Raw genomic sequence first — 27240 nt, 5'->3', positions numbered from 1 at the left:
CGTAGCGAGTTTTCAGTAAGTGTCAGCTGTGGCTTCTGCTGTCGACTTTGTACTCTCACCCTCACACATCGTCTCCCTCTCGCCTCTGTTTCCAGCTTCAGCCACACGTAACGTGGCAGTGCTGTCTCCCAGGCTCTTCTCCAGTGGCCTGCTTAATGTCAGCTCCCATCGTAATTGGATATTCCCCTTCTCTTTCCAGTTTTCTGGGCTTGATGCGTCTGACAGCTTTGAGCCTTTGCAAGAGTGGGGGGACACCTCAAGCCAGCGGCTGCTGTGTTTTCCCTGGGCTAGTGGCTCAGGGCTGATTTGCACTATTAATTAGTAAACACAAGAGTGGCTCTGGAGCCCTGGGCAATTCCCCCAACCCCACCCCTATCACCCTGTGGCCAGGGGATCTGCTTCAAGAAGATGAAAGAGACCCTAGTGATGATGTGTTTGGTTGTGGCAAATAGAGGCTCTGATTGAAGTTGGGGCTGTAGCAACCCAACAGGGTTCTTTTGTACCTTACTTTCAGTAATAGGTGGGTTTCCCAAAGCTCTGTACACATGACATTTAATGAATTGTATTCAGGGTGGGAGAGTCAGTGGAGGGAAGCAATGGTTATTTCAAGAATCAAAGATTATGAAGTGTAAAGAAGCTAACAGTGCTGGAGTCTAGCGGTCAACCCCCTCATCTGATGGCTGAAAATGAGGTTCTGAAATGGGAAGTATCACACAGGGCATTAATTAATAGCCAACCTGGAAACTGGAAAAGTAGGAGTAGAAAATCAGCCCCTGTTCTATCTGGTTCAGACAGACAGGTTTTCATGGGGTAGGTTTATTTAAAGTGAGGGTCACTTGTAAAGCTTCCTCCAACCACGTCCCGCCACCTCTGCCCTTCTGCTGTCATCGCCCCAGGCTCCTGATGTTTGACTCCCTGTTCACAGCTCACAGATCTGAAACAGTAGGGATCACAAGGCCTCCAAGGTCATCTCCTGTCCCACCTGGCCCTTCCTTCTCTCCCTTCCATATCTCGTCTGCATCTCAGCCTTTCTTTTGCAGGGAGCCGCCACAAAGCATGCCCTCCCGGGCTAAGTGTACACCCCTTTACCACTCAGATACCCGGAGGCACTGGCCCTGCTGCTGCCAGAGCTGGTTTGAGGTTTAATTTACTGCAGAGCCAGAAGCAGGGGCCTCCCTATCAACCCCTCACCTTTGCCTCGGTTTGTCTGTGTGAGGCCAAGCGTGCTATCAGCTGTCCACAGTTTCCCCCTGAAACCAGAGACGCACTGGTTACCCCCAGAGTGGGACACAGTGTGTACAGTTCCAGCTCTGCGTACCTGCCCCTCCTGCACGAGCTTCTGAGCTTCCAGGCTCCACGGGCATGACCTCTGGCGATTCTGAGCTGCTGTTAATAAGGGAGGGTTAGCATCCCTTCATTAGTTCAGCAGAGTGAATGGAAGTCACGTAAGGAAAAAAAAGTAAGAAGTCAGAAGAGAAAGCCATGCAAATAGCGATGAGTCATTCAACAAACATCATTGTTCCTCTTCTTGGAGTTACCCAGGTTGCATGGGCACAACGTGGACTCAGAGCTTACAGATCATCTGGTCCAACGCCTTCATTTTACAGGTGGGGAAACTGAGGCTGGTGATCTTCTCCAGGAAGAAGAAAGATCCACATATCTGACATAAATCCTAGGTGGCTGTTCAGAGGCGTGCCAGTGAGTGGCGGCAGGAGGTCAGAGCTAGGACGTGGGTGGAGCAGGCTAGGGGTCTGGGAAGGCCTCCAGAATGGACCTGGGTGTTCAATAGGTGAAGAGAGGGAATATGGCATTCAGGAAAATGGTGTAACACTAATAGCAGGAGCAAAAGCTTGAGGAAGGAAACAACAGAGGACCTTGGGGCGTGGCTAAAACACAGAGCTTACATGGGGCAGAGGAGAGGCCCTGGCTTAGGGAGCAGCACGGAACAGCTCTCAGAACTCAGGCTCTGGAGCTGGATGCACCAGGATCGTAATCCTGGCTCTGTCAGCTCCTTGGGCTTATCTCCTAGGCCTGACATTCCTCACCTGTAAAATGGGAACAAGAAGAGCTCACACTTCTAGAGGTTGTTATAAGGATTAAATGAGATGGTGTTTAAATGACTTATAACTCTCCATACATTTGACCCATTAGTAGTAGCAGTAGAATTAGTATGGTAACTCCTTCCTCTCAGGGTTGTTGTAAGGACTCAGGGTGGCAATGTGTCTGCCAGCCGGGTGCCTGGACTTGGAAAGACCCAGTAAATGGTGTTGCTGTTCACATAGGGGGGGTTGGGACCAGGGCGAGGGCTTCGTGGGATCTGCTGCTGGTGAGGGGAGGCAGTAGCAGCTTTGGGTCCTCCGATGTCCTGGGGTAGACCCAGGCACGGCAGCACAGGGCCCTGGCACTCCTGCCCTCACATGAGCCCGGTCTGTTTAGGCCACTGTGCACTCCTAGAGAGTTCAGAATGGAAGTCGCTCCTCAAACTCTGGCATGAGAGAGGAGATGGTTCTTTGGAGTTGACTGGGGCAGTTGTTCGCCTTGCCCTGGGACAAGGGCTTTGCATTGTGCGGGGCGTGCAGTATAAATGGGCACACAGAGAGCCTTGCCCTCCCGCTCCACTCGGGCTTCGGCATCCCCAAGTGTTTTTATGCAAAGGACCCTGAGTCCTCCCTGCTCTCCCTGGCCCCCCATCTCCATCAGCCCTGCAAGGCCGGGATTGTTCACCACACAGGCTGAGAGAGCAGCTGAGTGGCTTGTCAAGTGCCACACGTCAGTGAGCAGGCCCGGCCTCCTGAGCCCACCTGGAAGCTGCTCCTTCCCTAGAGCGGCTGCCATCGGTGGCACCTACCGTAACCCCTCTGGACAATCGGCAACACAGCCAGACCCTTGCCCTCCCTGAACTGCCCTCTTTCTGGAAGGGACACCCTGTGACAACTCAGGAGAGGAGTAAGTTCCTCAAGCCCTGAGCCCTTCCTGTCCAGCCGGGTTCCGAAGGGAGCTCCAAGTCCATGCCATGGCGCTGGCAGTGCTGGCGTTTTGAGAGGAAGAAGACCCTCCATGGGGTCATGACACCCTCATCGTGGCCTGTTATTCCAGCAGCTGCTCTGGCAGTTGCCTTCCAACTCCTCTGCTGGCTGGAAAACTTAGTTGCCATGACAATGTCACTCAAGTCTCCTCCGTTCCCTCACTTCCCTGCTGGGAGGCAGAGGTAAAGCCACCTCCCTTCCCTGCCCTGCTCAGAGTCCTCACCCAGACGGCCAGGGCTGCCTGCACAGCCAGCCTGTGGGGCCTTGTAGAGCAGAGGCCCTTTGTAAGTGGTTTCCAATTCTACTGAGCAAGGCATCCTTCGTAGGGAACAGAAGACCAATTCCCAGATCCCAGGAAATGCCCAGGCCGGGGCTGCTGGTATGATCATAATTCAATTTCACTGGACTCGTTTTGGATCATTTCAGTTCATCAGAGCAAACCTCTGCGGAGCAATTCTTTTTTGCGAGAACTGGATCGACATGACCCCTGCCTTTAAGGAGTTCACGATCTGGTGAGGGAGATGGACATGTGGACACGTGTGTGAGGAGCTCAGTGTGGCAGACACAGGTCCACAAACCCTTGAGGCCCGATGTGTTTAGAATCCAGAACTTTTGAACATGGGAAGGTCATGCGGTGCATATAGTTACATCTCCAGTAACATCCCATACTCACGCACATGCATACTTAGATTTGAATATTCACACATTGTGAATAGATCCACATCTGTCTATGGAGTTCAGATTTTGCTCCTAAGGAAGTTTGATGAAAAACATCCAGTTTTAGAGCCTTTTGGAGTTTAGAATTGGGAATAAGGAATTGTGGCCTGTTCTAAGAATTTATTTTCAGGAGAAACTTCCCTCTGTTGAAACCCAACATCACCACCTGCTTAGGGCAGAAGCTGGCCAGGAATTCAGAGAATAGGGAAGCTGCCCTATCGCCTAATGACAGCTCAATCAGAGCCGCAGTGTGATGCAGATAGAGAGGGGGAGAGATGCCTCCCTGCCCAGGGGCAAGATCTGAGCTGGGCGCTAGAGGATCAGTAGGAGTTTGCCAAGAGGAAGGGCAAGAGAGGGCCCAGAGTCTAGGCCCTAGACCAGGACAGACCGGGAATGCTAATCGACTCCTTCTCAGAGAAATGTTTTTAAGTGAATAAAATAGGTAGTATGACCATGGAAACCAGTTATGTAGAAATGCAGTTAAAATATTTTAATAGTGATATATTAATATGTGTGCTTCTTCATCAATATATTCCATAGCCAAGCCCAGGATCGGGTCTCACTGGCTTAATTTCACAGCAATAATGAATATAAATGGTAGTTCAAGATATCCACAACACTGTAATACGATATGAAACACTGGTGATTTCTGTTGGAGACAAAGTCACAGGTACTATTAATATACTGAGGTTTGTCACCTACATTCAGAATGAAAGGAAATGCTACATTTCACTTAGGGGTTAGAAAAAATAATGATGTGATTTCCCCCCCAGATGTCCCCAGCCCCCTGACTTCTGCCCACAGACCCCAGGCGCAGGTTAAGAACCCCTGGTCTAGTCAGAGATAACCACATGGGAACAGGCTTAGGCAGGAAAACACCCAGAGTACGATCGGGGTGGGCTGGCGTGGTGGGAGGAAGGGCTGGAAGGGGAGGGTCTCCAGGAGGTCAGATGCACTTAAATTTTACTTGCTCATCAGAAGAAATTCTTTTATTATAGTATTGTATTTTTATAACATGTTATAAAAGGAGTACAGGCTTATTATAGAAAGTAGAGAAATGAAAAAAGGGAAGAAGATCGCTCCATGTTCCAATGGCCAAGGCAATCTCTGTGAACATGCCAGTTAATCCCTGTTAACTGGGGAGGTCGAGTGGCCCTGTGGTTAAGGCACTGGTCCCTGCGGTTAGGGGTTGAGCAGTTGAATCTGGACTGTGCTCTTTCATTTTTCTGTCTTGTTTTTGTGTCTGTAAAATGAGAATGACAGTAATAGTACCTGTTACATCAAGTTGTTTTTGGAATGAAATAAGTCAATTCCCGTAAAGCGCTTCGAATGGGCTGTAATTAACACTCAGTAAGTGTTGTCTTCAGTAACATCTTCTTCTAATCATTCCTCAATGTGTAACTATTCTCTGTATTTGCTTAGTTGTAGCCTTCATATAGATATGCATGTAATTTTATATCCTGCTTCTTTCTCTTAATATTATTACATAAATATTTTTAATGCTATTATAAAATGTTCATAAGCATTTTAAATGCCTAAATAATATTCCCTTTGGGCATATGACCCATATTTTATATAGCTGTTCCCTTGTGATTAGACATTTAGTTTATTTCCAATTTTCCATTGACAGTGTTGAGTGGGCGTCAGTGTGGTCCAAGAACTATTTATTGGGCGCATAACTCTGAGTAAAGCCCTGTTCTGGGTATGGAGGATGCAGAGGGAATTAAGAGAAGCTCCCTGCCTTGGAGGAGCACCCAGATCTCTGTCTCAGGATTACAATCTGCCTCTCAGTTTGGAGAATGGACTGGAAATGAAGAATCCTGGAGACAGAGCAACCCCTTAGGAAGGCAAGTTGTAAAGACGGGTTGACCTGGAACGGTGGCAGTAGAAGGAGGAGGAAGAGGACGGCAGGGAGTGAGCAGGACAAATGATCAGAATCTGGCCCCTGATTGGTACAATAAGTGAGCTGATTTAGTTAGGGAAGGCAGGGAAGAGTGAAGGTGACTATGGCTTTGAGCTTGAGGAGCTAAGGGGAGTGCAGCAGAGTGGTTAAGACGGATCTCCACGTTCCAGCCCCGTTCTCCCATATGTGATCTACCTGTGTGATCTTGAACCAGCTACTTAAATTTTCTAAGCCTCAATTTCCCCATCTGTAAAGTGGGGATAAAAAAGAATATTCTTCATAGAAGTGTGAAGATCAAATCAAATTATGAAGAATATGTAACAAATCCGATGTAATGAGGATAATAAGCATGTCATGTACCATTCTGAGCCAGACCATCTTTCATTAGAGTCCAAGCTTTTAATAACTGTACTTTACCCAACCACATTAAGTGTGAGATGCCGGAGGGAAGACCTGTGGCGATGTCCAGCAGGTGGTTGGAACTTGATTTTGTAGCCCAGGACAGAGGTCAGAGTGTAGAGTCACGTGGGCAGAGACGCGGGTGGAGGCTGCAGGCAAGGGCGAGACTGCCCAGGGAGAGCGAGCCATGGCTAAAGCCTGCGTTTAGTGTGTGGGAGAGAGAAAGACTGACCAGAGAACCAGCTGAGAATCAGGATTCGACAGTGTAATGAAATTCAAAATAACAAATGCAATCCGTAACTTTAAGTGCTGTAAAAAGAGAATAGGATGAGAAGGGATAATAGGTCATTTGGAGAAAGCAGATTCAGTAAACGAGGTGGGCGGGAAGACCCCCACTGTCAGGGGTTGGGGAGAGCTGGGTGTCGGAGTGGCTGGCTGCAGGGCAGTGCAGACAGTAGGTGGCTGGGAGAGAGTAGCATGAACGCTGGATGGGTCAGGAAATTTCAATCCAGACGTTGGCTCTGGCCTTGGTTAGGTGTGTGACCTAAGGTGTGGCACTTAACGTCTCTGCGGTGCTATGTTCTTATAGGCCAAATCAGCAGGTAAGACCCCTCCCCAGGCTGTTGCAGGGATCTGATGGGAAGATGAACTCAAAGCACCTAGCAGGCAGTGAGAGCTAAGCTGGTTGAGATCACATAAGATAAGTCACATGGAAATAGCTTGAACTTTGAAGAGGCTCTTCAGAGGCAAAGCCCCATCGTCACTACTTCTGCCACGGCGGGTGGTTCTGTCACTTAGTGCTAATGAGGCCTCCTTGGGTACCCTCTGCCTGCAGCCTCTGTCACTGAGATTCTCGATGTTGTGCCTGAGCCGTAGGTTAAGAGAAGACCTTGAAGATCTAGGGTTCGTATGGTAAGCTGCAGTGCTCGGATTCGAACCTTGGTGTTCCACCTTGTCACCTATGCCCCATCCAGGTGATCGCCTGGCTGTGTGGGCTAATGGTTAGGACTGTAACCTAAGAGAAAGAGCATCCAGATTGCAGGTGTGGCTTTGCAGCTGACTCAACAAGAGACCTTGTGCTGATCCCTTAACCTCAGTTGCCTGGCCAGGGAAGTGGCTCTGCCTGGCTTCTAATATGAGTAGGCACAAAACGTGTGTGGAATTAAGCTTTGAGTTTTGCAGACCAGGACGTCGTGTAGTGCAATGGGGAACCTCCATGCATTTTCTGGGGCAGCTCCTTGGCTCTGATATTGCAGCGTGTGCACTGAGCATTAGCTCATGTCCTCAGTCTCTAGTGCTTTAAAATCTTAGATTCTCTCCTCCTCTTCTGACCATGCGTCCCATTCATTTACACATTCACGCAGTGCGTATGAACTGGGCACCTACTATCCTAGGAAACATCGTGCTGGACACTGACACAATGAAGAGTAGGGAGTTAGAGGTAAATGTGGCTCAGTTCCTGTCCTTAAGAGGTTTGAAATCTAGTGAGAGGAGAACTCTGAACAGCAAACTGAAATAGACACAGTTACAAGTGTCTTAGATGAGAGGCACAAACCCCGGGCCTTGGGAGCCCCAGGCAGGGTTAGTTCCACCCAAAGGAGCCCAGGAAGGCCTGGCAAAGGCTCAGGGAGGGAGGAAGGGCACCTCCCACTCTGGGGACATACAAGATCCGGGGCGTGCTGGTTTGTCAGGATGGACTGGACAGGCTCGGGGAAGGGAGCGTGCCAGGCTCAGGGCGAGGGGAATGCAGGGGGTGTTGACAAATGAGACTCCTCTCTGCTTCCCATATTCTCCTTCCTCTCTCTCTCCCACTCCCTTTGACCTTAGCTGCATCTGCCTTCTACTCTCTGTCTGCATTATCCTCACCACCCCTTGTCCCCCTGCCTGTCTGCCTTTCCTCCTCCCAGACTCTCTCTATATTGGGGGGCCTAAGAGATCATACACTGGGCAGCCCCTCTGTGAGCTGGGCCCCAGCCCCTGCGGCAGCCACGCCCAGGGCAGCCCCCCACACCCCCACTGCAGGCCAGGCCAGGCCGAGGGATGGAATCTGCAGGTTTCTCCATCAGCCTCCGTCCTTCGGTGACAGCCCTGACGATTTATATCCCCTGTTGGCTGTGGCCGTATGTTGTCATAACCTGGGTCATTTCCTCATTTAATACTGTCCATAAACTCCAATAAAACTGTCCTGGAGCCCAGGAGTCGAGGGGGGAGAAGGGAAGACACTAGGGTTGGGAGGGCTGGAGAGGCAGGGGAGGGGGTGGGCGGGAGGTGAGGGGCAGCCGGCGAAGACCAGCAGACTCATGGCCGCGGCCCAGGCCCGACCTGATGAGCACCTTGCTTCTTTCCTGCCCCTGCCGCTGCTGCAGTGTGTCAGATCCTCCCCAAGGGGGTGGTCGCTGTCCTGGGACCATCATCCAGCCCAGCCTCCAGCTCCATCATCAGCAACATCTGTGGGGAGAAGGAGGTGAGTGCGGGGCTGGGTCGGGGGAATAATACCTGCGGGCTGGAGGTATTGGTGCCCAGGGCCCAAAGACAGGGTTGATTCTTAAGGGCTGAAAGAGCCCATCAAAGCGGGGTTCTTGTTATTAGTAACAACATCAACACAAACACAAAAGACATGGTCCTTCACTGAGCACTGACTCTGTTCCAGGATGTTTGGACGGAGGGGTCTCCGAGGAGGTGATTGACAGCAGGCGTTTCAGGCTGAGCGCCTCTGAGTCTTAGGGTCCGTGGCGCTGTCTCCAGTGGCCTCTGGGTGGTGGTGGGTCGAGGGGGAGGCCGGAGAGGGTGGGGGTCAGGGGAGGCCAAGAAGGCAGACGTTGGAGCGTCCACACTCATACCCACGTTTGCAGCTCCGTGGTTGTCTGTTTATAGAGTGGGATTCTAGGGAAGAAGGCCTTTAGGCGAAGGCATTGCTATATTTTATGGCTAAAATAAAGTTTGAAAGCCTCTGCTTTATACGTTCTCTAGAAAGGAGATTTTATTTTGCTTTCTCCTTCATTCACCAGTTCCAGTGTTTACCTCTTCCAGCAGCACGTTCTCCCTCAGCTGTGGCTCTGAGCCTCTGTTTGCGGAGTGTCGAGTCTGTTTCATCTCCTTCTAGGTCCATGGGAGAAGAAAATGGGAGGGGGACAAGTCGCAGAGTAATGGCCCTCTCCCTATTCTGTCAGCTGTCCCCTCCTTTTTCCCTGGAAAAGACTCACTCGGAACTTCAGAGAGTCTGTCTAGTGCTGGCATCGTTCCTGGTCCTTCCTGCAGCCCATCAGTCCTTCCTCTTCGACGTACCCCTGGGAGACGGGGTCCTTAGGGGGCAGATGGAGCTCGATGGTGAAGCTCGAGGTCAGGGGTGTGGCCGGGGAGGGACACCGGAGGAAGCATCCATCTTGCCCGTGCTCTAGAGTCCTGGAGGCTCGGCCTTAGGAGGATCCAGTTCTTAGAAACAGGATGGCACGTCCTCTGCAGGGCAGACTGGACGCCTCCTCAGCGAGCTGCCCCTGCGGAGGCAGGAGAGCAGCACACAGGCTCCTGCCCACCCAGGGCCCCCCTTGGACCCACCTCCTTGACGCCACAACTGTCTGTTGTGATTGGAGGGCTTGGTGAGTCCCTGAGGCTTTGGGCAGAAGATATATCTCCCTGCTTTATGAGCCCACTATCAGAAATGCTGTCTGCATGGACACGTCTGCGGTGGCCTTGCTCCTGCGGTAGCTGGGCTGCACCCAGGGCCCCCACTCCCACCCCCACCCCAGCCTTCTTGCTGCCGGCTGGGTCAGGCAAACAACTCCCCACCCCCTTCCCCCTCAGATATCCTCAAAGACCACTTTGGGGCCCGACCAGGCCACAAAGCAGCCTCTGTCCCTCCCAGACCTCTGCCCGGAAAGTTAGAGCCAATGTGTCGCTTAAATCTTTCTCGCCTGCTCCAAGAACAGCTCCGTGGCAGGTTGTTATTCCAGCAGTGGCCCTGACCTTCCCCACACGGGGTTGCCAAGACTTCAGCTCCCCATTTCCTCTCTTCTGCCCCCTCCTTTTCTTCCTCCCTCCCCCCACCACTCTTCGCTGTGCCTCACAGCCCTCCCCTAACCCCGCCTCCAGCGTGGCCTCCTCTGGGGTTCAGCGGACATTCCATCTGCACCCACATGTCTCTCAAGCCCTTTTGGCATTCTGGGCCGGAGGCCGGGCCCTGTCTCCTGCATCCTGCCAGCCCTGCCCGTGTGCCACGGAGCGGCTGGACCATTCCCTGTCTTTGTCTGCTCGAGTTCCTCCTAGAGCGGCCTTTCCTCTCCATTCAGATTATGCATTTCTTTTAATATTTTATGAGGCTGAACTGCCTTCCGCCAACTCCCCCCAGCTCCAGGGAGAAGCGGTGGAGTTCTCACCGAGGAGCCCATTCCTTTAAATGCTGCCACCGTCTGTGGCTGGCTGCTTTCTGCCTGGCTGCTCCCCACTCTGTTCTGCTCACCTCTCCTTGTCCCCCACACAGCTCTGCAACGACTCCCTGGGATACATGTGCAATGGCAAATCCAGCGTAGAATGATCTTTGTCCCAGAGAGAGGACCAGCAAGACAGGCTGGGCCCTCCCTGCCTGGGCCCCGCAGCTGCTGTGTTCCCAGCAGGCCTCAGGGTGGCGATGTGCTAGAGGCTCCCCTCCAGCTCCCCCTCCTAGGGGGCCCCTCAACCTTCACCCCTGCACATAGGCTCCAGGAGCTTCCTGGGAGCATCCGTATTTGTGGAGGGAGAGAGAGGGTAGGAGAAAGGGCACTGCCTGAGCGCTTGCTACATTAACTACTGAGCTGTTACATATTTTACACTCAGGTTCTCATTTTATCCTCCTGAAGTGCTAAGAAGCAGCTATGGTTATCTCCATTTTTATGAAGTTTAGACAGGTTAAGCCATTTGCCCCCAAATCACACAGCAGAACTTGGATGCAAACCCACGTTTTCAGACTCCAGACCCACTTGTTCATCACCTTCCTGAGTCCTTCCCCAGCCCATGTCCAGGATCTGTGCATTCCCGAGGATGTCTGTGGGGTCCACGCTACTGGGGGTGCTCGTGGGCAGTGCCCACTGGGTCAGCTGCCAGTGGAACCCGGCAGGCTGGCTGGCTACACAGGGAGGACCTTGGTCAGAGATGCTCAAACGTCTACACCAGCCAGCCCGGCCACTTGCCCCTGCATGGGCTTGGCCTCCATCTTGTGACCTTTTTCCTTTCAAGGCCCATTTGTTACTCATTTTAGATAGAGTGTATGGGGTGCAAAATACAAGTAGGAAGAAAGACCCCTTATGACATGAGCCCGGTCAGCTTTACTCTTAGAATCATCTTTCCTAACTCACCAGGCTCTGCCCAATTCCGCACTTTTCCATCTCTGCTGAAAAATATCGGTTGCCCTCTCTCTATGGCTCAAGGGCTAAGCCCAGTTGAATTCAGGAATTTTCTCCCTAGTTTCTGCTGAATCTTTACCCTCCTCCCATCTCAATCTCAGAGGAGCTGTGGTCTCTGGCTGACTGACTTCTCCTAGAAACTTAAGAGGATAAGGTGGCAGAATCCTACAGAGACTACTTCAACATCTTCCCAGACTCCAGGCAAGATAACTTCTGGGCCAGGCCAAGCAAAGAAAACTTCTGCAGTTGTTTCTGAATAATCCATTCTAGAAGACAACCCACTCACCACCAGAAGAAGTTCTTCCTGCTGTCCACCCTCAATCTTACTTGCTTTAACATCAGTACAAACCCATGCTCTGCTTCTGCTCTCTCAGCTCTGGGTACTCGAGCTGAGGGTGGCAGAATAAAATCAAGGTGGATGGCAGCTGATTATGTTTTAACTTTCCTATTACCTGCCAAATAGCCTGAGCCGCCGATAAAGCAGCCATCACAGCCTCTTAATGTCTTTTTTCCTGGGAGAGGAAGGCAGGGCAGTGCCTTCTGGAAATGTCAGTAATAGATGCAGAGCGAGGTTGACGCAGAGGGAAGCTGACTGTCCTAATGAAGCCAGAGCAGGTATTCATTTACCTGGCTCCATTACGAGGTTCTCTAGATGGCTGCTCACCTGCGGGGCTTCCTCCCCATAAGCGTGCCCGCAGAGGAGCCCCTCGCTGCCTCCTTCCTCTCCCTGGGCACTCGTGCAGGAAGTCTGTCAGGAGCTGGTTTATATACCTGTTGGCTGGGCTGGTGGGTCTCCCCTGTTAGTCCCCAGTGCAACATTTTTCTCTTTCTGCCATCTCTGCTCTGACTTATTAACTACAAATAAAATATAAGGATCATGCTTTCGAGAGCCATCTGTCTCGCTGCCCAGCAGCCAGCAGCTCCTCTGAGAATAGAGACCTATTCTTTTGCTTTCTCAGGGCCTCAGGCCCCACCTGCCAGACCCACAATACACTAGTCCGGCTTTCTGGCCAAATGGTTTTCCTTCCTGGGTCTTGCGATCGGAAGTGTCATCAGGGATGTCATCGTGTCTCGTCCCATGGAGTAGGTGCCCCAGGTCCTGCAAGCGCCGTCTCCCATTGGTGTGTGGCAAAGGTGTGACGTAGAAGAATCCACCCTCGGCAGCTTGGCTCACTCATCACTGTTTCTTTCTTTCTCACTCGCCCGGATCCTCCCTGCGGCCCGTGTTTTGCTCCTTCTGCCAGGTCCCTCATTTCAAAGTGGCCCCAGAGGAGTTTGTCAAGTTCCAGTTCCAGAGATTCACAACCCTGAACCTCCACCCCAGCAACACCGACATCAGCGTGGCTGTGGCTGGGATCCTGAACTTCTTCAACTGCACCACCGCCTGCCTCATCTGTGCCAAAGCAGAATGTAAGTGTCCCCGGGCTGGCTCTGTCCCCGACAGGCCGGGCTTGTTGATTTCCCCCTGACGCCCTGTGCCCCTGGCTGCAGCACTGCCCACTAGCACCCCAGTAGCGTGGGGCCCTTAGACATCCCCGTGAATCCGTACATCCTAGAGACGGGTTGGGGAAGGACTCAGGAAGGTGAAGAACAAGTGGGTTTGGAGTCTGCAGACTTGGGTTCGAATCCATGTTCTGCTGTGTGATTTGGCTTCTCTTAGATCACAGGGCAGCGGATTTGGGCATTCCCATCCCCACGTGTCCTTGGGCATTTTCTGTGTGTGTGAGAGAGAGAGAGAGACACGGAGAGTGTGTCTAGGAGCACCCTTGCCAGGACTCCCTAGGCTTGAGCAGAACAGAGGGGAACTAGGTTCCAGGGAGCTGGCCAGCTGCCAACCCTTTTTGCATCTGCGAACTCAATTCCTACATTTTCAGCCTCATTGTTAAGGAGATACGAAAAGAAAGAGAGAGAGGGAAAATATAAAATTGGATGCATTTGTACTTGACGGGTTGAAGAGCTTCTTCCCCTGGAGAGCGGGTTTTGCTGATGGAACAAGGTCCAGGGTCAATTCCTGATAAAGCATTTTTTTTTTTTGCAAATGCAGGGTTTGGAAATGCATTTTCTATGACTATCAGACAATTTGTGACACAAATTTAGTGTTTATGAGATTTAGCTAATTTAAGCCAGCACCTTGCAGCATCTGTGCATCTGTGGGCTCCCGGCGGCAGCTGCCTGCCCACATGCGGTCAGACAGGTGCTGGCCACTGGCTGCCCCTGGAACCCAGTGCCCGGGGCCTGGCATCTGTGTCCTGCGTAGCTCACCTGTCCAGGTCTTACCCTTCAGGTCTCTGTGGGCTGCACTGAGAGACGTTCCATCTTCCGTTAGGGCTCCTTTCTGTGGCTTCTTGGAACTGCTCTGCCTTCTTAAGTCCTTGCTCCATCCTGGAATCCCACAGCATCCAAATGCAACAGCCACCTCCCTGTCAGGGGTCACAACCCCTACTGTACCAGACCTTTGCCCCTGGCTGCCTCCACACGTGCGTGAATTCATGTATAATTCAACACAGATGTATTGAGTATTTACTCTGTGCTACCCAAGAAACAAAGTAACTGAGCCCCAACTCTGTTACAACCACCCAGTGGGTTTGGAGGTGCTGGAATCCTCCTCTTCAACTTTGAGGAAGTTGAGACTCCAGGAGGTGAAGTGGCTTGCCCAGGGTCACACAACTCAAACACAGCAGGGCCCAAACTCAAATACAGGTCTCTTGACTACAAGTTGAAAGCTCTTTCCAGAGCCCTGTATCTCTCGATACGGCCCCTGCCACCAGTGTGACAAGGCACAGAGTGATTTATGCTCAGTGTCACATGTGCAGTGCGGCTAGTCAAGGAGAGGTCCCTGAGCACAGGGGTGCTAGGAAAGGCTTCAGGATCCAGGCAGGGCTTCAAGGGGATCTCGAAGGATGAAAAAGATTTAGGTAGATAGAGAGGAGAGATAAGGCATGCCAGATGAGAAGTGGGGGGAAGCAGGAATCTGATGCTGTGTCTAGGGACAGTTGGTTAGAGCCTAGCATCAACACTGGTTAAAGATGGCAAGAGGCTGGGCGTGGTGGCTCACACCTGTAATCTTAGTGCTCTGGGAGGCGGAGGTAGGAGGATCGCTTGAGGCCAGGAGTTCGAGACCAGCCTGAGCAAGATCCAGACCCTGTCTCTACAAGAAATAGAAAAATTAGCCGGATGTGGTGGCACGTGCCTGTAGTCCCAGCTACTCGGGAGGCTGAGGCAGGAGGATCACTTGAGCCCAGGAGTTTGAGGTTGCTGTGAGCTATCATGACACCATTGCACTCTAGCCCTAGGTGAGACCCTGTCTCAAAAAGAAAAAAAAAAGTAGGAAAGAGAGGGTAAGGAAGGAAGCAGAGACCCCTGAGCAGCAGGTGAGGGAGACTTGTTCCTGTGTCAGCAGAGGGTCCTGAAGCTCTCTCCCCTGAAGAATGTCCTCAGAGGAAAGGCAGTTCCACTCACAGTTGTGCCCTTGGAGAACAAGTGGCTTTGGGTACAAGAAAAGGGCATAGGAGTTGGGGAACTGGAATTAGACCCAAGGAGCTGAGGATGCTCAGACTTGGAGAAAGAATCTGGCATGCACAAGAGCACACCAGTCCCTCACTCAGTCAATCAACGGGCACCTCTCGAGCATCTCCTATGTGCCAGGCGTCTCCTTTGTATGCTCTGTGTGATATGTAAGAGAACAGCACCCAGTCTCTGTTCTCAAAGGTGGAGCAGCCTCATGGGAAAGCGAAGCAGGGCGCATGGACACGAAGTGATTAGGACAGTAAAATGATGAGTCTGGTCTCCTAGAGAATCGGGGTACACTAGAGTTCTCAGACAGGGGTTCCATTGAGGGGGTTTGGCAAGAGATCAGTGAACATAGATGCTAACCCCCTCCTTTAGAGAAGAGGAAACTGAGGCCCAGAAAGTAGCTTGTCTTGCAGAAAGTCCCATACTCAGTAAGTGGGAGAGCTGGGATTTAAACCACGTTCCCTGGATCACAGTCAGATGCACCATCACCATGACAGCAGTATTTGTCACACTGGTTTCCTCTGGATCTATGCTGATCAAGGCGGTAGCCACAAGCCACATGTGGCTATATTAAATTTAAATACGAATTCATTAAAGGGAAATAAAATTGAAAATTCAGTTCCTCCATCTCCCTAGCTATATTTCACACATGGCTGGTGGCCCCGTATTGAACAGCACAGATGTAGGCTGTCTCAGTCATTGCAGAAAGTTCCGTGGGACAGCACCGCTCTGATGACAAGCGCTTTGCAGACAAACAGTTCTAGGGGGACACAAATTTTGGATAACCCTTCATTCTGATTCCCTGCACGGAGGAAATTCATATTCCACGTTAGCATGGACAGTTTCAAATATCCTGTGGCCAAAACAGTTATTTACTTCATCGCCTTTCAAATAAGCTTGACTAGGAGCCCTGAAGGGATGCTCGTCGTAAAGCCTACGTGATGCTGGTATCTCGTGGAACTCGGTTAGGAAACGCTATATCCCACCAGGTGGTCCTCCTCCTCTGACATCCTCGTACCATTGACTGGTGCAGCAGAATCAAAGATCTTCTGGTGCTGATTGCCACAAGCCCAGTTAAGGCAGGACGGGCTGGTACACCCCAGGTACACAGCAGGGGTGTGAAGAGACAGGGGGCAGGCTGTAAACATCTCCAGGCAAAGATTGTCCTACAGTCTTTTAATGCTGGCTAGAATGTCTCACCAACCTGACAGGAAGTTCTTTCTTCTGTCTAGCCACAGTCCCTCTTGCTTTTAGGCTGTGCCCTGTTTCCTCTGCTCCAATTCTTTATTGAGCTTTGGGAAGTAAGTCACTCAGATGTTTGTTAAGCATCTACTATGCACTAAGCACTATGCTAATACTGTTTCCTCCCAGCCCAGGGCTCTTTCCATTAGAACGATGACATTCCTTGTCATTCAGACAGTTCCTTGCAGATGGCAAAGCACTTTCGCTTATGTTTTTCCATTTTACCTTCCTCCTCCCCAGTCATTCTAGAGCTGAGAAAACAGAGTCCTGGAGCTGTTGAGGGACACGGGGTCACACAGCTGGGACGTGCACAGCCAAGACTTTGACTCGGGTCCTCTGACTCTCATGCAGGAGCTTCCTCCTTCACGGTCCCTACCCAGCCCCCAGGGTCTTCACAAACAGCCCCAGAGCAGCGGTTCGGGGTGGGCTCTGCCCGGCAGGAACAGTGTCCTGTGAAGGGCAGAGATCTCTCTGGAGCAGCAGGTCCCCGTGTTCCCTCGAGCAGGGGTGCAGGCTGGCTGAGCACAGACAGGGCTCCGATAAACACAGCGGGCCCACAGCCCAGGTGGGACGCAGCAGCCACAGGGCACTGCTCTGCTCAAACCCGCCCACTGGGGCTGCCCGGGGACTCTCCCCACCCACCCAGGGCCAAGGGAAAGAAGGTGGAGCAGAGCAGGAGAAGTTCAAGGGCAAAGAGGATTAAAAATTCTAATCAAAGGATGAGGAAATGAGGGACTGAAGGGAAAAGCAGCTCCGAGCTCTGAAGGAGACACTCTTCCATCTTCCTTATTAATGCAGGGCCGAGAGACACTGCAAGTAGAATTAGGAACAGAATGTAATTCTATTTTCCAGCCATCAAAATTAGGCGTAACGGAGATCATTCCACGGGGAATCGTGCCACTTATTCTCCTGCTCCCCAAAAGTAGGTTTCTAATAAGCAGTTTTCGGACCAAGTAGAGATGTATTGTGAATTACATTATTTTTCTTTAATGGGAAAAAAAATCAGAACATCTGCAAGCGCCCGTTTCTAACGAGGCTGGGAGAGGCGGTGTGGCGAGCGGCGCAGCAAGGCCATCCTGGTTACCCCGCAGCCTGAGGGACTGGCTGTCTGGGGGCTTCCAAGGAGAGTTGGGGCTCCCCACTGTGGACCCCGGGGCCCCCCTGGTCAGACCACCCAGCCCTGCCGCAGAGCTGCCTGTTAGGACCCTCAGGAGGTATTGCTGCGTGTTTCCCTGGTGTCTTTGTACACGGCTACATTTTTTTGTTCTTTTAATGCTTGCTTTGGTGTTTCTTCCTAAATATTTTAATGTCTTTTTTGTCGTTACGTGTCTTACGTCCCCACGTCTTCTGCCACTTATCTACTCCCTGTGTGATCTTGGGACAGGGACTCAACCTCTCTCAACCCTCTGTTGTCTCATCTATAAAATGGGGATAATGAAGCCTCCCTGCTCCCGGGATGGCAGAGGGGATTAAGCAGGACAGCCCGTGCAGAGAGGACAGCACAGTGTCCACACCGAGGAAGGGCCTGGCATGCCGAGTCCTCCTAGCCTTGCTTTCTCGGATCCCGTTTGAAAGAGACCAGGCCAGGACCCGGAGCAAGAGTCAGCGGAGGTCGGGCTCTGCCCTCCTTCCTGCCCCGTGTTCACTGAGCACGGCCCAGGCTGCTGGGGAGAAGCAGACTTTGATCTCGGGGGAGTTCCCGTCCTGGGGAGGCAGCGCTGCGGGAGAGAAAGGCAGGGTGGCGGAGAGCTCCATGACGCCACTGCACTCTAGCCCAGGTGCCAGAGCCAGACCTGTCTTGAAACAAGCTCTGGAGTCAAACCAAGCTGCTCCACCGCATAGGAGCTGTTGAGCGTGTCACCCCACCTCTCTGAGTCTTAATGTCCTCCTGCGTAACGACCGGGTAATAAGGCCTGTTGGGTTAAGTGGTGGGATAGTAACTGGACTCAGCACATGACACACATGAATCGCTGTTATTCATGCTGCAGCTCTGGTCGTGGCAGTGGGGGTGGAGGACGAGGAGTAGGGAAGGATACCGAGAGTCACGGGGCAGTGGTGGGCCTTCCCCGTGCGGCCCCCAGGAGGCGCTCTGGGAGGTCTTTTGGTCATAATGTCGCAAAAGTAACCCGGGGTCTGTGTGCTGACGCTGGGGAAGGTCACAGTGCTCCCATTATTGGGCACCACTGTGTGCCAAACAGTGTGCTTCGGGTTTTTATGCAATCTTATTTAAATTTTAAATTCTCTTATTTAAAGCGTATAACTCGCGATGACCATCTAAGATGGGCTCTATTAACATTCTCGTTATATGCACGAAGGAAAGAGATTAAGTCACTCTTCAGATCACATGATTCCTGCTACCTTCTCTCTCAGCCTCTCCTAACCCTGGGGAAGAGACACGAATGAGGGAGCCTGGCCTGTCCCAGGGCCCCTGACTCTCCCAGGGCCTCTGACTCTGTGATCTCAGTCACTGAATCTCTCCCGCCTCCGTGACTGTGTCTGTTTGCAGGAATAATAATAATTCCTGCCAGGACAGTTGTGAGGACTAGATCCTCTATGTGTGCGAAAGTGCTTAGGAGACACTGGAGGTTATTCTCGGGGCAGGGATGCCTGCCGGGCCCCAGCTGCTGAGGCCCAAGCTGGAAACGTACACCCTGCCTTCGGGAGGCCGATAGGCGTGCAGAGGCCAGGGGCCTCCCACTCCGGTCCTTGCGTCACTGAAGCACAGCCTCAGTGCCAAGTGGCCTCCTGTGAGCAAGAGCCTCAGCCCACCCCTCGATCCCCTCTCCTCCCGCCCTGCTGATCTCCCCTCCCTGCCTGTTCCTGGGGCCAAGTTCAGGTGTGGGATAGAACAAAATCAAGACACAGGGAAAATACATAATTTCAGAACTTGAACTTGTTTCGTGCCCCTTCCCCGCCTGGTGATATCTCAGACCCTCATCCCCCTTCTCTGGTCAGAATTCGCTCCATGGAAGAATCTGACGGCCACACACGCTGAGGCACGGCCACCCGGCAAGGGGAAGGGGAATGAGGCTTAGCAGGTGTAGGGCCCTGCGCACCAAATCAAATTCCTGTTATCTCATGAGATCCTCGCCGCAGTCCTCCAAGGTGAATATTACATGAGCTGCTTCCCACAAGATTTAAAAGTGCGGGTCCTCCTGGGAGTATTAGCACTTCCTAGGACCAAAGCGTTAAGCCCAGGGAATTAACCAGTAGAGGGGGAAGGAGGCCAGTGGAAATAGATGTTTTCTTTATTATTATTATTTTTTGATGCAAGAGTGCTCTGTGTCCCCTGCAGACCCATCACCTAGGTATTTGTGTCCTTGTCCCGCATCTGTGTCCAGCCCTGGGCTCACCGTCCTCCTCCCACCCCTCCCAGCTCCCAGCCTTCCGCTTGCAGAAGCAGCCTCCCTCTTTCCTCCCAGAGCAGCCTGCCCACCGAGTCGCTCATCGATCCGTCCTGCTGCATCCTGAGCCAGACTAATGGGTTCCCCAGGTTCCCCCCAGCCTTGGACTTGGCAGGCAGAGCTGCTGCTGGGGCCAGGGCTCCCCTAGGAGATGGGGTTGGGGTGGAGGTGGAGGAGGTGCAAGGGAAGAGAGCTGCTTCTAACCCCTCTGGTGGCAACTGCCTTTGCTAAATCCACAGAGAGCGGTGAGGAGAATGACAATAGGAAATTGCCAAACTGCACTCAAAAACTCCTAATATTCTTAACATAACTAAACCACACTTCTGCAAATTTCTTCCACTGACTAGAATTAAAAAGTATCCTCTTCTGATTTATAAAATTAGAGGATCTCTGGGCTGGAAAGAAATCATGGATTTTCTAGTTCAACTTTCCATCTACTGGTCTAACTCCCTCTGCAGTGATTCTCAAGAAGGGCTTCAGTCTTTCTTTGACTACCTCCAGTGATGGGGAACTCACTACCTCATATGCAGTCCACCACATCACAAAGGAAGGTTTTTCTTTACGTTGAGCTGGAGTCTGTCTCCCTGTGGCTTCCATCCCCTCAGTGCTCCTGGGTGTAGTCCTTGAGGCTGCCAAGAGCAAGTCTGCCTTGTGACAGCCCTCCTTCATCTGCTCCTCAAGTGACATGGTGACAGTTCCCACCTGGCACTGCTGCTCCTCTGTTAGGGTACAGAATCTCTTTCCTTCCCTGTAGTCTCTAGATCGGTCCAGTCCAGCAAGCACTGTACACCCTGCCTGCACGGGATTCGCAGAGAAGTTTGAAATGCGAGCCCTACCTAGCACTGAAATGATTCATGTGTACATTATATATTATAAAAAATACATCTATAAACAGTGAGACTGTCTCAAGAATATATATATAATACATATATACATATGCAAGTGTACTTACGTACATATTTGCCATCAAATATTTTCTATGGTTCAAAACCAAAGCTACATTTTGTGGGTGGGATCATAAATCCTGTAGTTGGGCGAAGGGACAGGTGGGTGAAGGCTGGAGAATGGAGAGAGGGTTTAGGGGAACACGTGGGGTGAAGAGCAGCGGGAAAGCGAGTGGGAAATGAGATTTGTTAGGCCCCTTTTGGCAGCACCGTCTGTGTACTTGACATCCTCTTAATAACCCTGTAAGGCAGTCATTCTCCTCACTTCTCAGACGAGGACACTGGGTGCAGGGGGATGGGGGAGTTGCCGTCCTAACCTACCTAGAGGTGCCGGAGCTGCCGTTCACGTCCCAGCACTGGGTCTTTGTGCTGTGCCAGGGCTGCCAGGTTGGGAAAAGGAACGACTCACTGATAGGCGATTGTGGGTGGGATGCAGACCTCCCTCCCCGTCCCCGCCCTGCCTCTCAGCACACGGAGTGGGGTGGCTGGCACAGGGGAATAGCGCTGTTCTTTGTTTAAAGGGCAGCAGAGCACCCCAAGGGGTAGCAGGCTGGGCAATGGTTAGAACAGGGTCCCCAGTTTATCTGACGCCTGGGGAGCCCTCTTTCCTTGGGAGCTCAGCGCACCTGCCAGTTTTAAAAGGATCAAGCGTCCCCAGGCCACCTTTGCCAGGAATCACCATGCTGTGCATAATCCTGCTGTTGTCCCCCAGGCCTTCTTGTCTCGTCCCACTGAATTTCACTGCCGTTCGGAAGAACCCCAGGGGATTTGGCCTCTTTTCCAGCCAGACTCTAAAGATGCTCCACACTCCATTCCAGGACCCGTGGGGTTCGCCGCGCCGCCCCTCCCTCGCTCAGCCCCTCCGGCTGGGGGGGGGATGCTGAGACCCCGGGAGCACCAGCTCTGCGGCCTCCCCTCACCCCCTTGCTGGAGTGTATTTGGATCAGGTGCTCAGACCTTTGTCCGGGTGGGAGTCAGCTTTTGACATCATCTCTGAGGAAGGTGTGGTGGACGTTCTCTCCCCTTCATATAGGACAAAATGAGGATGCCACATTAAAAAAAAAATTAATTCAAGTTGCCAAACAAAATAGGAATGTAATTTGAATTTCATCATCCACTTAGCTGCGAGTGCCTGGACCCTGAGCTCCTGAGGGCGGGGGCTGTATGTGATCCATCCTCTCTGCCTGGTGTCCTGTCTACACGGTGCCTGGCACTTAGATGCCAGTGGGTGTAGGCTGAACAGGCGTGTTCTTCCCTGACCTCATCTGCCTCACCACACCTGCCCTTGGCACGCTTGGGGGTATAAGTGAACACAAGAGAAGTGACATCGAGACAGAACACCCCAGTTCCCAGCATGCTTTCTCATACGATCTCATTGAGTTCTCACCCTCTTGTACCCATTTTGCAGATGACGAATGGAGCCTCAGAGAGGTTAGATGACTTCTCAAAGTCACACAGCCAGGGAGGGCTGACCCCAAGCATGAATCCAGATCTTCCGGATCAGGGCTGGCAGGAAGTAGCCCGGCAACATCGGTGCCACCGTGGGTGGGGGCTGGCACTGAGGGGCTGTGAGGGGCACAGATGGTGGTGATCTTTACAAGTCTCCGTTGAAACCCTGTTGAGGAAGGGAGGAAAGGCGGGCCCCATGCTGTGGCTTGCACAGCTGGGCTGTGTCTGAACCCTCTTTGTAAATAACAGGCCCTCCCAGGGCTTCTCCCCGATCTGCTGCAGCCTCCAGCTCCCTGGAAAGCCTTCTCCAAACAGGTGACAGGAAGACAGGGGTCGGCAGCACCTTCCCAGAGCTCCTGTCTCCATCACGCCAGGCCCCTGGGCTCCAACCCTGCTACCCTCTCCTCCTTAAGAAAACAGACCAAGAGTAGGCTTCCCTCCCCTTAGTCCTGAGACACGTGTCCCTGGGCCTCCCCAGGCACTGTGCCTGCTGCTTCCTGCTGAGTTTGTCCTCAGAGGCAGCCTGGTCTCGTGGGAAGAGGGTTGGATGGAGATCAGAACACAGAGACCCGAATTCTGGTCCCAGCCGTGTTTGTGTGTCTGTGTGCTGGGTGAGTCGTGTCACCTGTCTACAGGTGGGGGATGCGATGCTCTTCAGAGGTCTCTCTCAGTGACCTTCTAATGTTTGAGGGTCAGGATGGTGAGTAACTTGTGCCGGGCAGAGTCTTTCAGGGCTGTTGTCAAGACATCCCTGAACTGACTACCTGATCAGTCCGTACGGAGACTGGCAGCACGGGACCTTGGACTGCTTAGAAAATCAACCCTTCGCTTGCTACCCCGTGTGTGAGGCAAATTGTTCCACCTCCCGACCTCCTGTTCTCCTCTGCGCTGGGGATTATAACACTTTATAGGATTGTTGTGAGGACTTACATGAGATAAGCCATGTAAAATTTTTAGCACATTAGCTGGAACACAATAAGCGTTCAATAAATGTTATTCCTGTCACTGCTTTTGGGAGCAAATACCTGCCTGTCTCTTTCCCTTGGAATTGAGACCACTACTTCCCCCCACCCCATGTACATGCATGCCCTCCCCTGGCCTGTATTTGCAGAGACAAGGCAGAATTAAGACCCTCTTGTCTCACGGATGTCATTCTGGAACCCCTCCTCCCACCACGGCCCTTAGGCGGCAAACAGCTCAGGGTGGAGGAGGGAAGGGGGAGTTTCTAGCACACAGTTCCATTTTCTCATTTTGTTCTGGGTGCACCCAGATTCGTGCCTGCTGGAGTGCAGTTCAAAGGCTGTTCTTTTGTGATCATGATAATACCTTCTTGTCTTAATGCAGCCACGAGGCTGTGAGGAGTTCAAAGGGTTCTGCTAGACCTGTTTTCTGGGTCCTGGGGTCTTGAAGATCCGCCCCCCCCCAAAATGAACACAAAGGCTTTTATAGAGCCTGATGTGACATTGATGAGAGTGGACCATATCCGAGTCTCAGGCCTAAGTTACACGAGACCTTCTCTAACCCTCAACACAGACCTGCCAGCTGACTGCTGTTACTACGTCCACTTCTCGGATGAGAAAACTGAGGCCAAGACAACTGGCCACACGAAAAGGTCCTGCGATTGGGGAAAGATATACGCGCCTGGTGGTCTCGGACCCCAGATCTTGGCCACTGTGTGTCCTGCACCCGAGGACAGTGGGGAGGGGCAAGGATTCCCTCATTCCACCAGGAGGCTTCCAGCTCCACCTTTGAAGAGCATTCCCGAGGCGGCTGGGGAGCCAGTAGGAGCTCTTTTATTCTAGATGGCTAAGAACCCTGCTCAGTTGTGAAGTAGCTCCCCAGCACCAGCAATGGGGCCAGACACGACCCTGTGTCCAGCCCGAGCTTCCTCGTGTCCTGTTTTTGCCCAAGTGTCCCTTGAGGCAGCTCTGCGGAGCCTCAGGGCTGCATCCTCTCTCCCCTCCAGGCCTTTTAAACCTGGAGAAGCTGCTCCGGCAATTCCTTATCTCCAAGGACACGCTCTCCGTCCGGATGCTGGATGACACCCGGGACCCCACCCCACTCCTCAAGGAGATCCGGGACGACAAGACAGCCACCATCATCATCCACGCCAACGCCTCCATGTCCCACACCATCCTGCTGAAGGTGCGAGCCGGGCTGGGCGGGTGCCGGTGGGTGCTGAGCCTCCTCCCCTCCCTCGCCTCCCCCTGAGCACCCGCTCGCCCTGTCCTTGCTTTGCGTGTCCTCCTGGGCCATGGCCTGGACCTGAGCCCTGACCAGCCTCTCTCTGTGCTTCCGTTTCAACAAACGGTTCCTGACAGCTGAAAGGAGAAAGCGGGGTGATGGTGATGTCATAAAAATATTCAGCACTGGGGGCAGCAGGGCAGCAGACAACGGAGATGCCAGCCAAAGCCAGATCCTGCCAGGGGCTCTGCAGAGCGTCCACGGGGTCCTGGGAGGGGCCGGGGTGGGAGTGGGGTGCTCCAGGGGCTCGGGCAGAGGCCCTTTGCCAAGCAGTGTGGAAGGATTCCCATATTTTGACAACCGGGACAGTCATGCCAGTGCATCTTGCTGAACATCAGCTCTCTCTTTAATCCTGACACGGTGTACACAGTTGCCAAGTGCTTCTGTGTCATTTCCTGGTGTGAAACGCCCAGTGATGACGCGAGACAGGTATGATAGCTTCCCGCTGGGAGATGAAGAGACGTGTCCAAGGCCCAGGCCTGTGAGGAGCAGAGCTGAGCCTGAGCAGTTCCTTCTCACCTGCAAACCAGGCACTTTCTCCTGCGCTCCCAGCGACACAGGGGCACGGTGCCAGCCCCCAAATTGGAACATACGCACATGGAAACTAGGACTCTGTGAGTGAGGCCAATCCAAGAGACAGAGAGAGAGAGAGAGAGAGAGAGAGAGAGAGAGGTCTGGTGCCTGGGGCCTGCATGGGACAAACAATTGGAAATAGCCGGGCAGCCTGCGGGTCACCTGGCGCCAGTTCCTGGGCTGGTGGCTGGGCCAGGCATGCACCTCAGAGAGAGCAGACCCTGCTCCTAGGCTCCTCGGCAGCTCCCCCAACCTCTCCAGGCGCCCTGGCCTCTTCTAATGCCATTTTAATTGCACATTTAAACACAACCTGCCATCTTCCACTGGGGGAGTGAGGCTCCTCGTTAACCTCTGCCAAGCTGCGAGGAGCCCAGCAGACACTCGGATGATTGTCTGTTCCCCTCCCTCCCTTCCCCCCCTCCACCCAGCCTCCCATCCCCAGCTAGTTTTTGTCTCGGAGTTAATAAGAGATTTGAATGAGTTCTCTCAGTACTGAAGGCTGTCCCTTCAGCCCGTTGCTATAGTAATTTTCCAGAGCTCCAAAGCCACGTCTGTGTGTGTGTGTGTATACCCCACTCGCATACACTCTCTCTGTCACACATACACACACATTCAAACACAGGATTTTTCTCGTTTCTTCCTTTTTCTCCTCTTATGCCTGGAGCTATGATCAATGAAGTCATTAAGGATGGAAAAACTCCTCTAAGTTTTAGGGGAGGAGAGATACAGGCTGAGGGGTCCTCCTTAGGGAATGGGGAGCAGGGAGTGAGAGCTTCAGCTTAGTAGACAGATGTCCCTGCAGCTCCATGGTGGAGGGCGGTTCAGAAGCCACGGTCCCTATGGGTAGCTGGAGCCTGCTCAGCCCCCAGGTAGGAGACTTTGGGGGCAGCCTCTTACCCAGGAATATTCCATGGTATATCCCAGCATATGAGGCTGAGTTCTATACCCCCAATAATATGACTAGTTCATTGCTGAAATTTTGGAAAGTATAGAAAAGCACATAGAAGAAAATAAAAATTATTTACAATCTCATCACCCAGAGCTAACTGCTATTAAATTTTGATGTCTATCCTTTCTGCTTTACAGACGCATTTTTTCCCAAAATTATTATCACCCTGCACGAACTTTTCTGTAAGCTGCTTTTCTAATTCTATGCCATGCACCTTCCCCGTGTCATTAAACATTTTTCTACAAATATTTTAATGGCTGTATCATTTCCTATCATACAGATGTCCCATAATTTATTTAACCATCCTTTTATTGTTGGAGATACAGGTTGTTTCCAATCTTTTGCTATAATAAATAACACTGGGGTGCACATCTTTGTACATAAATCTTTATGCACATTCATGAATATTTCCTTATCATAAATTTCTAGAAGTGGAATTACTGAGTTAAAGATATGCATGCTTCTAAGGATTTTGATATGATTTACCAGATTGCCTGGCAAAGGCTGTGACAGTTTACACTGTCACCAGTAGCACATAGGTATTTTTTAGCACCCTTGCCAATACTGGGTATTTTCATTAAAAACACTGTGGGTTTTCTTGTTTTGTTTTTTTGTGGCCATCCTTTACAAGGACGCTCCACCTGTAGTGGTCATGATTAGCAGACAGTTCTGTTGCGTGCCCCATGCCTATTTTTCCTCAGCCCCAGCTCCTGTGACCTTGGAGCCAAACTGATCAATGAGCAGTGAGGCTTCGGGAAAGCCTATTCCCTTTGTTCCCATCTGACTTCCTAGAGGCCCAGCCAGGCTCTGTCCTCATGCTTTCTGGGGCTCCGTATTCTTCCTTCCAGGGGGGCACAGAGGGCTTTCTGGGGCCTCAGCAAGGACAGACTCAATGTGTAAGCTGAGTGGGCACAGCACACACGGGGCCTCTGGGAGACTCGCTGTGCAGAAGGGGGCCCGGCCCCTGGAGCTTGGCAGCACTCTGCTGTCTCTGATTTCAGGAGGATTTGCAGAGTAATCCCTGACTTTATTGAGCGGCTGTTCCAGCAACGAACTCCATGTTTACTCAGAATTCAGGCCTTAAAAACCAAGGATCTCTTGTCTTTTATCTCTAGGACAGCAGATTTCACAAAATGGGTTTTAACTATCTGACTGTGCCCTCTCCCAGCACAGCCCCGCCCCGTCCCTGTCAGCAGTGGGCTCACACAGGCGGCTGGCATCGGCCTAGGCAGGGGTGGGAGGCGGCAGCACTCTCCCTTGGACAGGGTGAGTGTGCGGGGTGGGGCAGAGGATGGAGGGTGGTCATCCTGTCGCACCATCCTCTTGGAAGTGGAGGAGGAAATGTAACTTCGCTTGGAGGAAGAAGGAGCCTCACAGAGGAGGCCTTGTGTCCTCTGAATGCTGTTGCCTGTCGCTAAGGCTTTCTGCCCCTTAGCTTCCCATTGGAATGACAGTGACACAGGAACCCCCAGCCTGTTGCTCAAGGAGCCTGCGAGGGTTCC

General features: G+C 52.2%; 1 protein-coding gene across 1 annotated transcript in view; it reads left to right on the top strand.

Moving 5' to 3' along the window:
- The window catches only part of GRIK4 (glutamate ionotropic receptor kainate type subunit 4), a 295913-nt gene that overhangs the window by 123833 nt on the left and 144840 nt on the right, over nucleotides 1-27240 (top strand). Inside the window, exons 3-5 of the mRNA XM_045555389.1 lie at nucleotides 8412-8509; nucleotides 12665-12830; nucleotides 23939-24117. Coding sequence (XP_045411345.1) covers nucleotides 8412-8509; nucleotides 12665-12830; nucleotides 23939-24117 — 443 coding nt within the window. The remainder of the gene's footprint in view (nucleotides 1-8411; nucleotides 8510-12664; nucleotides 12831-23938; nucleotides 24118-27240) is intronic.

This window comes from Lemur catta, chromosome 7, assembly GCF_020740605.2.
Source record: "Lemur catta isolate mLemCat1 chromosome 7, mLemCat1.pri, whole genome shotgun sequence".
In the NCBI taxonomy this organism is placed as follows: Eukaryota; Metazoa; Chordata; class Mammalia; order Primates; family Lemuridae; genus Lemur; species Lemur catta.
The sequence above is the reverse complement of the archived record's forward strand: the minus strand, read 5'-3'. Positions and strand labels throughout refer to the sequence as shown.